Source organism: Balaenoptera acutorostrata, chromosome 11 (genome assembly GCF_949987535.1).
Source record: "Balaenoptera acutorostrata chromosome 11, mBalAcu1.1, whole genome shotgun sequence".
Lineage (NCBI taxonomy): Eukaryota > Metazoa > Chordata > Mammalia > Artiodactyla > Balaenopteridae > Balaenoptera > Balaenoptera acutorostrata.
In genome coordinates, this window is record NC_080074.1 from 91947601 (window position 1) to 91962013 (window position 14413).

General features: G+C 36.7%; 1 protein-coding gene across 1 annotated transcript in view; it reads right to left on the reverse strand.

The window, feature by feature from the left end:
* Positions 1–14413, reverse strand: part of PIK3C2G (phosphatidylinositol-4-phosphate 3-kinase catalytic subunit type 2 gamma) — a 361656-nt gene that overhangs the window by 132790 nt on the left and 214453 nt on the right. The window contains exons 22-23 of the mRNA XM_007194812.2: positions 11498–11634; positions 9459–9628 (exon numbers count right to left, since the gene is read on the reverse strand). Coding sequence (XP_007194874.2) covers positions 9459–9628; positions 11498–11634 — 307 coding nt within the window. The remainder of the gene's footprint in view (positions 1–9458; positions 9629–11497; positions 11635–14413) is intronic.

The following is a 14413-nucleotide window of genomic DNA, read 5'->3' on the forward strand; positions in this document are numbered from 1 at the left end:
CTATTAGATTAATGATTCCTATTAGATGTATTTTTTTTTAATGTTAGAAAAAAATTAAAAGAGAGTGAGCAATTGTGCCTGATTTTTCAGTCATAAAAGAGCATATTGCCCATAGATGGGAGAGTGGCCCTGCTATTGTGACACCTGGTTTTAATGTCTGAATGCCTCCCATCATGCAAACATCTTGCAACACATTTGATTATAGTTGTTAAAGACATGAATTTAATATATATCATGGCCATAAATGCGGATAACTATGTCATCTGGTACTAACTAAAGAAACAGCCATCTTTCCCAATGCTGAAGAGGAAACAGTGTGTTGGAATTACTGAGAAATGGAATTACCAGATTCCCACATGGCACCTGCCCAAGGTGGACTATAGCAATGAAGACTTGTATCTTAGTTTGTGATTCATAAATTAGAGAAAATAACAGTAGCTACCGCAAAGAGTTCCTGTGAGGATTAATTCAGCTAATGCACATCAAGTATTGATAAGGCTTTAAAGGGTAATTTTGACTTTTCCTTTTAGAATCTGATCCCATATACTGGACGACACAGCACCACCCTAAGAAGCACTGCTTTCTGCCACTCCCAGTGACATTTCACCACAATCTGAGAAAAGCTATGTGTTTCAGTAGTGGTGATGTAGGCAGCGGTTATGGAGAGAGGACTGGAAAGACAGAGAACTCAAGCAAGGATTCATGATGATAGAATCTGTCTTCTGTGCTCTGTGAACATACTTATTTCTTCCTTTTATAGGATAGTTCATCTAATATTTACTCGAGCAATGGATAAAGCCTGTAAATGGACACATACAAATGGACATTGAAAGGCTCGAGGGCTGAATATGTATTTGTACCCTGAACTGAAACGTGGGACTCAGTAATGAGGCGCATTTTATGTTTATTATTGAAACTATTATTAATTTCATGAATTAAAAATGTTTTGTCCCCAGGAAATATCATAGTAACATTAAAATATATTGTTTTAAAGATTCCTAAAAGCTGCAGACTCCCATCATAGTGAATGGTGATATTAGCATACAAATAAATGACTACAGAGTACATTGGGCAATGTTTAAGCCTACACTTTTCCTGATATCACAAATGACCTACATTTCAGAGAGCACATTTTGCTGTCCAACAGAAAGAACACAAGTCTCTTGTCTCATATCCATGAGTTATCTGAGAAGGCAGATTTGGAATCTCCATTGGATAGGATAGAACCTTGTATACTTAGACAACACAAGAAACCTCGTATGTGCAGTATAATAAGAACATAAGGGTGCATGTACTATTACAAAAAGAACATTTAACACCCTGTGAGAGCTCCAAGCTCTCAGCAATTATTAACTAAGGAGACCCTCACCAATAATCTCTTAAGTGTAAAACATGTTTTTTCCCTGGTCTAGCCTCTTTTATAAATACACTGTGGGTCCTAAGTTAGACTCTGGGAGGTCCCTGATCTTTAACTGCTTAATAACTTTAGATACTGACTCTGGAGTTCCTCCCAGGCTCAGGTACACTGTCTCTCTTATTTGAAGAGGGTAGTTAAAACAACTACCTCTTCACAAGGCCTACTTTCCTAAGTCTGATATTTTGGGTGTGAGTTTATAGTAGATCAGGATTTTATGAGAATGGCAACAGAATGGTCAGTTCCTCCAAATTCCCATGTTTCCCCCACCTTGAGCTTGAGTTCAAGGGAAAGTGCACAGTTATGCTTTGCATGGAATTCCAGTGTATGCTTGGAACAGAAATTAGTCTGGATGTAGGGAAAAGATTATTAATGCTATAATGCTTGGGTGACAATGAATGGTAGTATCGCATTTTAAATACGATAAGATTTTAAAATCAGGTTGAAGGTATAAATCAAGAATAGCCCAAGTTACCTCTGAAAACATTTAAATCACTCTTAAAGTTACCATATGCATGATCAATATTTATGTATAAAGCTTGAAATGGACCTTTTATCTCTTACTAAGTTTAACATCAGGAGTGTCTCCCCCAGCACAGAAGCAGGTACTGTTTCTTCATTTGGGTACCAGAAGAAGTTCTAATAATAGGCTCATGTTTAGGAGATATCTGTAGTCTTTCTTCAAAAACTAGACTCAGACTCAGGGTTATGAGATGCTTATATTGACAGGCACATTGTACCTTAGACCAGCTAAGGAGTCAGCACTCATGTCTGCCATCTTAAGCATGCTTTGTTCTCACTGGGTGCAGGAAAGCAGAATCCTTACACTATTTAAATTGTTTTCTCTCTCCCCTTCCCTCCTTCCCTATCTTTGTTCCCCTCTGTGTCACAAACTTTTCTTCCTTTCTCAAGCACTCTTCACTCTTTTCATCTGAAAATCTGCAAGTCTCTTTTTGAAGAAAACTCATGGTTGGGTTTTTTAATTAGAGAAACTGTTTTTTTTTTTTTTACTTATAATGGGAGGGAGGTAAATATAAAGGAAGTTACTCAAAAGAAAGCAGGTGATAAAGCATAGTGCAATGATAAATTGAAGTAGAAGAGGGAAAAACAACAGTGAGAAGATGGGAATGACAAAATAAACTTCATTTCTTGAAATAGTGAGAGTGCTTTGGAAAATCCAAAGCCCTATTCAAATGCTAGGTGTAGTTTGCCTGAGATTGACTTTGTGACTGGAGAAGGCCTTTGTGAAAATTACAGTGTACCAAATTTTTTTTTCAGTTATTTCGCTGTGGTAAAATACATATAACATAAAACATACCATCTTAAACCATTGTTAAGTGTACAGTTCAGTGGTATTAAATATATTCATCATGTTGTGCAACCATCACCACCATTCACCTCCACAATTCTTTTCATCTCTTAACACTGAAATTCTATACCCATTAAACAATAACTCCCCATTCCCCCCTCCCCAAGCCTCCTGGTCACCACCACCTTAGTTTCTGTATCTCTGTAGCTATGATTTGGACATCACGTAAGTGGAATCATACAGTCATTTGTCTTTTTGAGACTGGCTTATTTTGCTTAGTGCAATGTCCTCAGGATTCAACCATGCTGTGGCGTGTGTCAGAATTATTCCTTTAAGAATGAATAATAGTCTACGGTATGTATACTCCATATTCTGCTTATCCATTCATCTGTTGATGAACATTTGGATTGCTTCCACATTTCAGTTATTGTGAATAATGTTGTTATAAACATGGTTGTACAAATATCTCTTTGATACTCTGCTTTCAATTCCTTTGGGTATATTCCCAGAAGCAGAATTGCTGGATCATATGGTAATTCCATTTTTAATTTTGTGAGTAACAGCCATACTGTTTTCCACAGTAGCTGTACTATTTTATATTCCCACTGACATTGCACAGGGGTTCCAATTTCTCCACATCCTTGTCAAAACTTATTTTCTGTTTTTTGACAGTAGCCATCCTAAATGGTTATGAGGTAGTATGTATCAAATTTTGAGTCTCATCCCCCAGACTCCCACATGTAAAAACCATCAGGTAAAAAAAAACCCTGGGTAAATTTCCAGTTAGAATAACAGAATATGGCAAATTCTTAATAATTTTATCTTCAGAAAAACTGCTGCTTCTCAGGTCAAGAAAAGTAAATTGTATGGCATTTTTGTAGTGATCCTTCAATTAACCAAAATTGAGCCTCTGCTAAATATCAGGCACTAGCTAGGCGCTTAAGATACAAAGATGTTCTTATGGCACTCACAGTTGGAGAGGTATTAGATAGTGTGTTTTTCTTCTAGAAAGTTCAGATGAAATTGAAACCTGCTTTGAGTTAAAGGAACCAGAGTGTTTCTTAATAAACAATCTTGTGAAAACAGACCAGTGAAACATCTAATTTCAAAGAACACTAAGGTAGTAATTAAAGCATGTGGGAGATCATTAATACCTATATGGCATCTGGATTACTATGAATATTGTACTAAACCAGAATGACTGGAGTAAGACAAAAATTAATCTTCTAATCTGCTAATGGAGTTTTTTCCCAAAGATGGTTAAATTGAGGATATTTAGAATATAAATAATATAATACTCAAATTAGAGCTTAAACATTAAACATTTTTAAATTAATGGTAATTAAATATGGAAGACAGTGTCAAAACGATTATAGATACAGATAATCTTTATGACTAATATTGAGATGAAAATTCTGAGATCAATTATATTAGGTGATTGTTGATCTGTTGGGATAAAACTTGAAAATCGGGTATAAATCATGTTGTTAAAAAGACAGATATATAATATTTTGATCACCCAGTTGTATATATTTTAATAGGAAAAGAACAGAGTTTGACTTTTGCTGAGTTCTGGAATGATTTTTCATCTGTTTTAAATGGATTTATGTCCTAGAGTGTGGTGGTAAATATTTCATAACCAGCTCACTTACTTTTTTTAGGAAAAAAAAAAGCTCTGATTTGTGACATTTGCCAGTTTCCATGGTGTATATTCTCCCACCATGGCTGATTTCAGGCTACCAGTGGAATGTCATTGAATGTGGAGTTGAGAAAGAATACACATAATAGGCTCTTCCAAGCCAGTGTGAGCCAGCTCCAGCACACCTCTGCTCATGTCTAAAATTGTATCAGAAGTCAAAAGTGACTTGGTGAAAAACATTACAATCCAAATAAACCTAATAGTGCAATCTAATCTACCAGTCAACAAACTTCAAAGTCAGAGAAGTTCAATTTATAAATTTAAAAAGTACCAAAAAAGTACTTTAAAAAGTACCAAAATAAGATATTTAGATAACTTTGAACAAAAAGAAACAATAATTACCTAAAGATGCAATCTCATTTCTTGTCACTTCATTTGGAATACTTACATTATAATTAATTCCAACAAACATTTATAGAGCCTTTACTCAGTGCTAGGAACTCTTCCAAGCATTTTACATATATCAATTAATTTAATCTTCAAAACAAATCTGTTTTTTATAAAAGATTAAACTGAAGCATACAGAGCCATTTGTTTAAGGTCACATCATTAGTAAATGATAGTAAGGGATTAAAAAAAAAAAAGCATAGTCTATCTCCAGGGTACCTGCCTTTAACTACTGCTCATACAGCCTCTAAAATTATCTAGAAATAAGGCTGCAAGAAAGACTTCATGCAAGTCTGGCATTACAAAGTGAAAGACCATACAGACTGGAAATATAGTCTGAAAAAATAAAAGTATGAAACAATGAGTTAGGAGAACGATAAACATCACCAATAAAGGCCTTCCTTAATTTCTCCTCCTCTGTAAAAGAAAGTCACCATCAAGAAATTATTGAGTGGAAATTTAGAGTTTATTACAATAATATCTTTTATGCAATGAAAAAATTACTATATGGAAATCATTGTTACAGGGGAACTTTAAGTGAAAAATTGTGGATGTATAATTTGTTAACCACTTTAATTTGAATCTCTGTAAGAGAAAATAAAGAAATGAAGATAATAATTAGGCAATACTTCAAAAGAAAAACCAACTGGTTTCAGAAAGTTGGTGAAATTTCTCATTGTTTTCATTGTAGGGATTAGCCATTTTTTTCCCCCAGAATCATTAAATAATGCTGGGGCTGAATTGTCCTGTGATTTAATCTGCTGGTGTAAATCCTCTTCATCTAATCTCATGATTAACACCGATAAGGAAGAACTTCTTGTTTATATACAAGATGTGAAATCCTTCAAATTCATAACTGAGATGTAATTTTTTTTCTTTCTTCAAAGTTAGAAAGTTAGAGCTTCAGATTTGGTCTAAGCATGAAGATGGGCCTTCCAGATTTCTGGACAACTGAATTAAGAGCAGTGGTTCAGGGAAACCTGAGCAAAGACTCCTAATGAGAGTGTTGCTGGGATGACTCCACATAATTCAAAAATCAGGACAGCCCAATGTTTATAAACATGTCTTAAGCAGAATCACACAGACGATTAGTGTAAGATGTTCTGGAATGATGATATAAGCATCAGTACAAAGCATGAGTACAAAAGGGCAATGGCCCAGCAAGAAATCCCTTTATTTCTCAAGATCTTCCTTGTAAGGAGAATATCACTTCATTGCTGCTTCCTCTTAAGGAAACCAAGGGAAAATCTCTCCCCAGATATACTGCATTTGCTTTCGCTTTGTTGGCCTGCTAATTTCCATTATTAAGTTCTGTATCCTTGGCTAAGGGTTAAATATTAGAGAGGGATTTTATGTTATGTATGTGATTTCTTTTTGTCAACCCCAAACTTATCCACAACTGGAAACTGTATTTATGTGAGGTTGAGCAATTGTATTATGAAGTAAAATCAGTTAATGTATGTTAGTGACACTTTGTAAACCATAAAAAGTCACACAAATACTTTCCTTCCCCATGTTTTTAAGGAGTAGACAATAGGAGAAACACATGTGTCTGGGATACATATGCTCTTTACGCCCTGCGGGTGCTGCATTTTATGTTAAGGAGTATGATCCTGGCTTATTGCTGTTTATTACTGGGGCATTTATATGGCCTTGCTAGGCTACGGGAGATTAGGATAGTCATAGGGCATGATTTACAAACCTGGCTTTGTACATTAGGGAGTGTTTATTAATATATCTAGTATGTGTACAGAAGAAGCTAGGTGGAGCTGGCTTTTCTCTAGAGATCAGTTTTATACGTAATAAGTGTAGTACAAATAAGAATGTTCATTTATCCTAGGGGGATTCAGAGGCCTGATTTATGAGACCTTTGTTCACCTAGCAACCAAGAAGAACAACCAGTGGACCTAGGATGGAAGACATCAGTTGCCTAATGAAACAACAATCAAATGAACTCCAGAAACAACTGAAAGAGACTTTGAAGAAAATTATTAGATGCTGCCTATAATTCAAAATACATAGTGAGTAATAGGGAGTAGACATAGTTCAGTTTAACCATTAAAGAAACTCAGGGCAGAAGTATCAGTATCAAGAAAGAAATCCAAGGATACATTGCCAATGAGTCTTACATAGCCATTGGTGGAGACAGAATCCTGCAAACAATAATCCAAATGGGTCATAATGCTGCAGTTGGCCTCCTTAGCTGGTGCTCAATAATCAATAATCTCAAGGGAAGACAGGGCCAACTTCATTTTCTTTCATCCAATTAATAATTATTGAAAGGTTGAAGGCTGACCTGTGAATGGTTTATTGGCTGGCTAATTCAGAAAACAATATTAAGAACCTACTATAGGTGAGGCTCTGTGCTGGGCACATTTTCATGACCTCCATAACGGTTGCATAAAATAGATTTAAATTGCTGCACTTCAGAAGTAGCAGTAGCTGCTGTAACATCAACAAACAAACAATTGGGCTCCATCTTTTCTACAGACCTTGGTGGATATCTTTATTATAGCACTTACTATACTGTTTAGTAACTTGTTCTTTTTACTTTGTATGTTTCTCCAACTGAAACTTTTTCTGTAGAGCTGGAATATCTTTATGCATCTTTTAACCACCCCCATGGTCAACACAGATGCTGGTCGAATAAATGAATAAGGGGGTTAACCCGAATTTTCAGTGGACAATACAGCAAAATAAACAAAGATGTTACAGTTTTAATCTAATCTTTAAATTTCTAGGAAAGAGTGGATTTAGGGAAAGTGTTACATGAGTAAATTATGCAATATGCTCGTATATGTTAATTAACATTTGTCCTTTATAGACCAGATATCCCTCCTCTGTGATGTTCTAATTGTCTATACATCTATCTCTGCCCTCACCACATTCTGGAGTAATTATTTATGTGTCTGTCTTCCCAGTATTTTAAAGAAAGAGTAAGCCCCAATGAGGTGGTAAAAGTATATTATTCATCTTTGTATCCCCAAGGTTTATCACAGTCCTTGGCACACAGACCATCCTCAACAGATGTGTAAGGAATGAATGAATATGTGGTGCCTCTTCCTGAGCTTATTCATTATAGAAGGCAATGTACTGAAAATAATAAAAAGTGAGACGATTCCATCTGTATGCCTCCACAAAATAGAAGCTATCAGTTTATAAGAATTAAACCTTATTATGTAGTTTAAATTGGTATTTTAATACCAGATTACGACAATCTGGTGAAAATTCATCTTGTTATATTGTAGGAGACTTTTATGTCCTCTGTTGAAGAGCTATTTTTAGCTAAAAGTGACTGATTAGTCTTTGGAATGGTCTGATCCCATTTCTACTTTAATATGAAGTATCCTTTTGGAGCAAGGGACTTTTAGATTTCTGGTTCCCTTGCCCCAGCTCAAATAAAATAAAACAAAAACTTAATCAACCACCAGTCTTTTCCTTTTCAGTAAATGATATAATTGTTTGCTAAGAACAAAAATCCAGGAGTCATCCTTGAATATTTTCCTTTCTTCTTCTACCCACCGGGCCCATTTTCCCAGCCCATTAATGACTGCCAATGCCAATCAATTAGCAGGTCCTGTGGTTCAGATTCCAAAATATATTCTGAATCTGTCAGTTTTTGCCACTTCTTAACCATTAAGGTCTTGCCTTAACTATTGCAATAGCCTTCGAACTGGTCTCATTACTTGACAGGACAGCAGGAGAGAGCTTTGAAATCCACTGAAATCCATCAACGGTTTGCCTCTGAACGTAAAGTAAAAGCCAACCTCTACACCATGTCCTCAGTGCCCTACTTGATCTGGCCTCCACCAAACCTTTTATCTTCCCCTCCTACTACCCACCCCTCTTTATTCCACCTCCAGGCCCCAGGCCTTCTTGCTGTCACTGGAACATGCCTGCTTAGTCCATGCTCATGGCTGTTATTTTTGCTGTTCTCTCTTCCTAGAATACTCTTCTCATGGATCTCCACAAGGTGATTACTCACCATACAGCTATCTCTCATTTCTTTAAGGAGGCCTCTTTAAAATAGCATCCCTGCCCCTGTTAACTTCTATCCCATTTCTCTGCTTTAGTTTCTTAGTAAGAAATGAAACTCCTCATTTCCTGTTATCTTTTTTAATGTCTGTCATCCCTACTAGAAAGACATCACGGTTTGTATCTGCTTTGTCCACTGTTGTATCCCCAGAGTCTTGAATGGTAGATGCTTACTAAATATTTTTGGAATAATTCAAGCCTAATTCAGTGCAGTAAGTGTGCTCATTTTACATGTAGACCAGGCTGGTGATTGTTATGGGCAATATACCAGATGTATTGAGACCATGAACTCAGGCCTCGTTGCCCATTCAAGGCTTATAAGAAAATGAACATATTATATTTCATACAATTCAGACTGGAGCAGTATTAGTATCCTGTGGGAGAAGGCCAATTTAATCTACTAACAGTTTGAGGAAACCTAATTTGTTCCATTAACAGTCTATCGAAAAAAATCTTTCCTTCAATATTATTAGATATATAGTCATGTTTATGTTATCTTGGGGAATTTGAGAGATGGGGAACAAGTCATCTGCTGGGTTTCTACGCCATTACATGTTATATATCACTCCGGGAGATTGCTTAATTACATTAATAAACATTATTTGAGCACTGACCTTTTTATCCCTCCAAATGTTTGTGCATGACCCAGGAATTTTCCAAAGTCAATATGAAACATGTGGCCTGACTTTGTCAGCATGATATTGTCGTTGTGACGGTCACAGACTCCCAGGATGAACGTTACCACACACCAGCCAGCGCAGGAATAGAAAAAGTTCCTCAAGGCCTAATCGGTTGAAAAATAATAACACAACAATGACACACACAAAAAATGAGCAAACGCAGAGGTAATGGTAAAAATACGATAAAAAGCAAAATTATATAATCAAGAACCAATTCTACATCTCAGTTGAGTGGATATGATTAAATGGTTGGTTCTTGATACGCTACAGAAGAACATGAAGCAATCTGTTCTTTAGCCTAATGAGTGTTTTTGTTGAAATGGGAGAAAATAACTTTCATTCAGTTAAAGCTAATTTTCACAGTTTATTAGAGAGGATTCTTAGTGTTATTTTTTAATGTCACAAATATACAATAGTGGATACCTTTTTTCAAGGTAAAAGAAGAAGGAACAATATGGTCCAGTATTGCCTATTCCCATAGAAATTTAAAATACCAATTTCTGAATATTTGAAATTTTTAACACAGAAAAAACTACACTGAGGTATCTGTAACATTTTATGTTTATCCTACAAATATGTCATCCAGTTAATGCCCCAAAGGGTTTTGGTACAGTATATACCAGTGAACTCTTGTGCGGGTAGAAGCAGATTCCACTAAGTTAGTGTGGCTTATGTTTCTTTAATAGACAGAGGTTTCTTGCCAAAATTACTTTTTTCAAAAAAACTGTCCCCTGGGTATTCATTGTTTTGATCGATGATGCAACGATGAGTGTAAGCACGAGTGACTGGCTGAGCCACAGGTATGGGCCTCTTCAACTAGCGAGTGGAAGACCACGTGGCTGGACTACATGCCAGGACACCTTATTTCCAGGTATCCCAGGTGCCTGAGCAAGTCTTTAATTTGTCTGTCTAGATTCTCTCCACTTGTAAAGTGAAGATAATAAAATATGTCCTTCACATGGTGGTTAAGAACATCAAATGTACATGGAAACACCCCAAACAATATAACCCCAGGGGTTTGTGCCTAACTCAAGCTACAATTTGGGGAAAGGCTAAAAACTAGATTTCTAGATAATCGCATCTAATTCCCTGTTACTTGGCCTCCAAAACCTGTATTTTGCTCTATTCCAATCTCACAGAAGTCTGGAGTAGATGAACTCTTGGATCTCTCCTTCATGGCCCAGGCCAGCTAGGGTGACCAAGCCTGCCAGTTTGCCCAGGACTGAGGAGTTTCCTAGAATGAGGGATGTTTAGTGCTCAGGACAGTTCTGAGCAAATCTAATGCTGGCCCATATTGCATCTTTGTGTGAATTAGCATAAAGGTGCCCCTGCCTCTGGGGCAGCTGTACCAGTTCATGCCTTGGCAAGTGAAACAAGGCCTGGCTCTAGCCAACTCATCCCCTAATCTGGGAGCCCTGGTAGAGGGTGGAACCTGTATGATTGTAGACTGCAGGCTAGATGCCAGGGTAAAGTGGGAAAAAATGTTGGCAGTCAAATGGAATAGTATACATTTTGTAAAGTTCTGAGATACAAAAAAATAAAAACTCTATTGGGCATTCTGCAAACATTGAAAGAGTGAGGCATGAAAAAACAGAACTTGGAAGAAGAAATATATTGCAATGGAAGGAGGGAGATTTATAGAAATTATAGGTTGTGTACAAATAGGCACAGGTAACTTGAAGGAGGTAGTTTTCAGGAGCATCATCTCAGGTGATATTGCTGTAAGGGAAGCAGCTGAGCAAAGAGAGTCTTTATTGATAGCCCAGAATTCCACCCAGAGGGAAAACCAGACACAGAAATTGTTATCTAGGTAATATACCATTTAAACTCTGTCATAATTACTAGGCTGATGACTGAATGAATTAGACCTCAAGATGTACTTAATTTACTTTTTCATAAATCAGAATATCTAATGAGCCAGAGTATATCCTTATTTAAGTACATTATTTAAAATTTACTGCAGAAGGACAAACCTTTTCATAATCCACCTTTAAATGGTTGTGCTGACTGAACCATTTTTTGATTGTATTTTCTTTCAGTGGTCCTATCAGTCCAGAATGGCGATGGATTTTCGCAAGGGTTATAGCATCGGGCACCATCTGCACCAATCCTGGTTGATAAAAAAGAGGTTATGGAAATACTTCTTTCTTTACAGGATGAGGGATACTTAGGAAAGGCATCTTGATATAGGTAACAACATCAATAGTTGCCAGCACTACTCGGATTACCCTTCTTATTTCCCAATCTTCTTCTCTGAAGGAGTCTTACCTAGATGGTATTGCTTCTAATTTTTCCTAAATCCTAGGGAGCGATGAGGCTACTTGTGTTTGGATCAGATGTATCAGAGCAGCTTTAATATTTTTTCTAGAACTACAGTAGAGAGCAAATCTAGATGGTCTCCCAGAGACCGCACTGAGTCATAGAGCAGTGAATTAATTAACATATGGCTTGTGCATTCATTTAGTTTAAGGGAGGACATTCAAACTTGTGTAACAAGCATATTTATGATGTAAGTGAATCAAATACAACCTCTGTGACAAATATTTCAAATATATTATAAAAATCAATGTTCAGGTTAATAAAAGCTTCACTGTTCAATGTTTCATTTCTAGGAGTGAACAGAGTAACTCTGCAGTGAACATGTACAGAACCACCTGCTTCTTCCTTCTCAGTCCGCATTAAAGTGAAACTATGATAACAATCTTTTTAAGGGAGCATATATTGATTGAACTTCAATAGGAGCTTTGCCCCACTAGCCATGCATCCATCAAGGCTTCTTTTCATTGTGTTCCTAAGGTTATTGGAATGTAAATATTTTCAAGCCTTCTGATTTTTATTCTGTACAGAACAGCAATTTAAACCCGGTATTTAAAATTCTCCCAGGACTAATGTACACAAAACAACCTGTAATGTACAGTTCTGTAAATAAAGTCATTGAAAGAAATTAAAGTCTAGAATTTCTGATTTCCACAATCTTGACAACTGCAAGAGTTGCAAACACAAATGCCCAAAGGGACCAGGGACATAAATGTAATTATGTGAAAAGAGAGAAGATTAAGTTTTAAAAATTGACTATTTCATGGTCTACCTTAAAAATATTCAAATTAAACAACAAACAAGAATATCACAGTAATGGTAAATGAAACATTTCTCAGTGCTGAATTTGGCCAGTGGCAGCTGGTTGCAGGATTGATCTCTCTCTCTCGCTCTCTGTCTCTCTTTTTTTGCAGCCTTAATCTCTTAATATCCAATAGCCCAGCCCAGCCCAATCATGACTGTTAGGCATCTATTGATACATTGCCTCATCAGAAAGAAACTTAAACATGGAGAGTGGGAATTCAATGCTGCAAAAATAACCTATTAAAATCTATTTGTTAAAAACAAAAAGAAAGAAGGAGATGTCACAACCCAGAGATAAATCCTGGGTGTATATTTAATATCATAACACTTCTCCCTTCTCCCCCAACAGTATTCGGCTCTTGTGCTAGTTTTCCTGTGCTTATTAAGTGAGATAGCAAATGTAAAGCACTGCATTTAACAGTAATATAATTACTCTAAAAAGAGTAATATAATTCCACTTTCTAATCCTGAAATTTTCCCTCCTTTTTCCAGTTCCTCGCTTTAACACTTCCTAACAGAAAACCACCTTCTACCTGGTTCCTGCGTGCCTCATTGCCACCTTGCATCTGACCATGCCCCAAATTAGGACTTAGATTACTGCACCCTTTAGATAGGGTGCTGTAGCAATGTCACTTACTCTTCAGACCACATTTGTCTTCAGGGAGTTAATCATTGCTAAATCCCAAGCCATTTGTCATGTCTTTCATTGTTGACTACCCAGAAAACTTCGCACCTAATTTATAACAATCATGGTGGCTAAATTCTGCTCATTAATTAAAACCATAAATTACATTTTATACGTTTTAAGCTAGCATGTATCATACACTTTGTAGATACTTGTAGCAGAATTCTGTGCACAGTACTATGCGTGGCTCCGTTCCCACAGCTCTCTAATGCAGAGTCCTCAAAATTTACTGCCCATGTGTATTACTCGGGGATCTTGTTAAAGTGTAGGTTCTGATTTAGTAGGGTGGGAGTGGGGTCTGAGAGTCTGAGTTTCTAATAAGCTCCCAGGTGACGTCAATGCTCCTGGTCCACAGGTCATACTTGAAGTAGCAAGGTTCTTAGGGACAAAACTTTTCAAGATGGTATCACACAAAGCAGTGGGTCTCAAAAAGGTGTGCATGAGAAACTCCAGAGCAGCTTTTTGCAATCACTGAGACTTGAGCCTCAGTCCCCCACCCTCCATCTCCTCCCCACCCCTCCCCAATGAAGAGCCTGATATAGCATCCTGCTTGGGTCCTAGGTATAGCTGCTCCAACTCTCCTAAGTAATTTTTATGTCCATCAAACCTGGAGCAAAGTTAGAGCAATGAAATAAATCCTAAAGAATTTTTATCTGCTCTGATAATCTCTCCCAAAGTTCCTACAACATCATATACAAAGTAGTCATGAGAATTATAGTCAACAATAATGTTGATAAAGCCATGTAAACTTGTGGCCTGGAGTATACTCTCCTTAAGGGCAGCAGCCCTGTTTAGGTTGTTTTAGTATTCCCTATCTTACTTTGTGACATTTCTTGAGAACAGCAGATATTCAATAAGCCTTGGAACCTGATTAAAAATGGAACCTAATCTCTTAAAAGAAGACATTTGCTTTAATGATCTCCATTTTTCTTGAAGAAGTATTTTTCCAGTACAACATTACAACCAAAAGAAATTGTTGGTATATAGCGGGAAAGAATAATTTGTTTGTCTTGTGACATCTGTAACTTTGGGCAAGTCTAGAGTTATTTCTGCTGGATTATTTTATTAACTTTAAAAGTCTTAG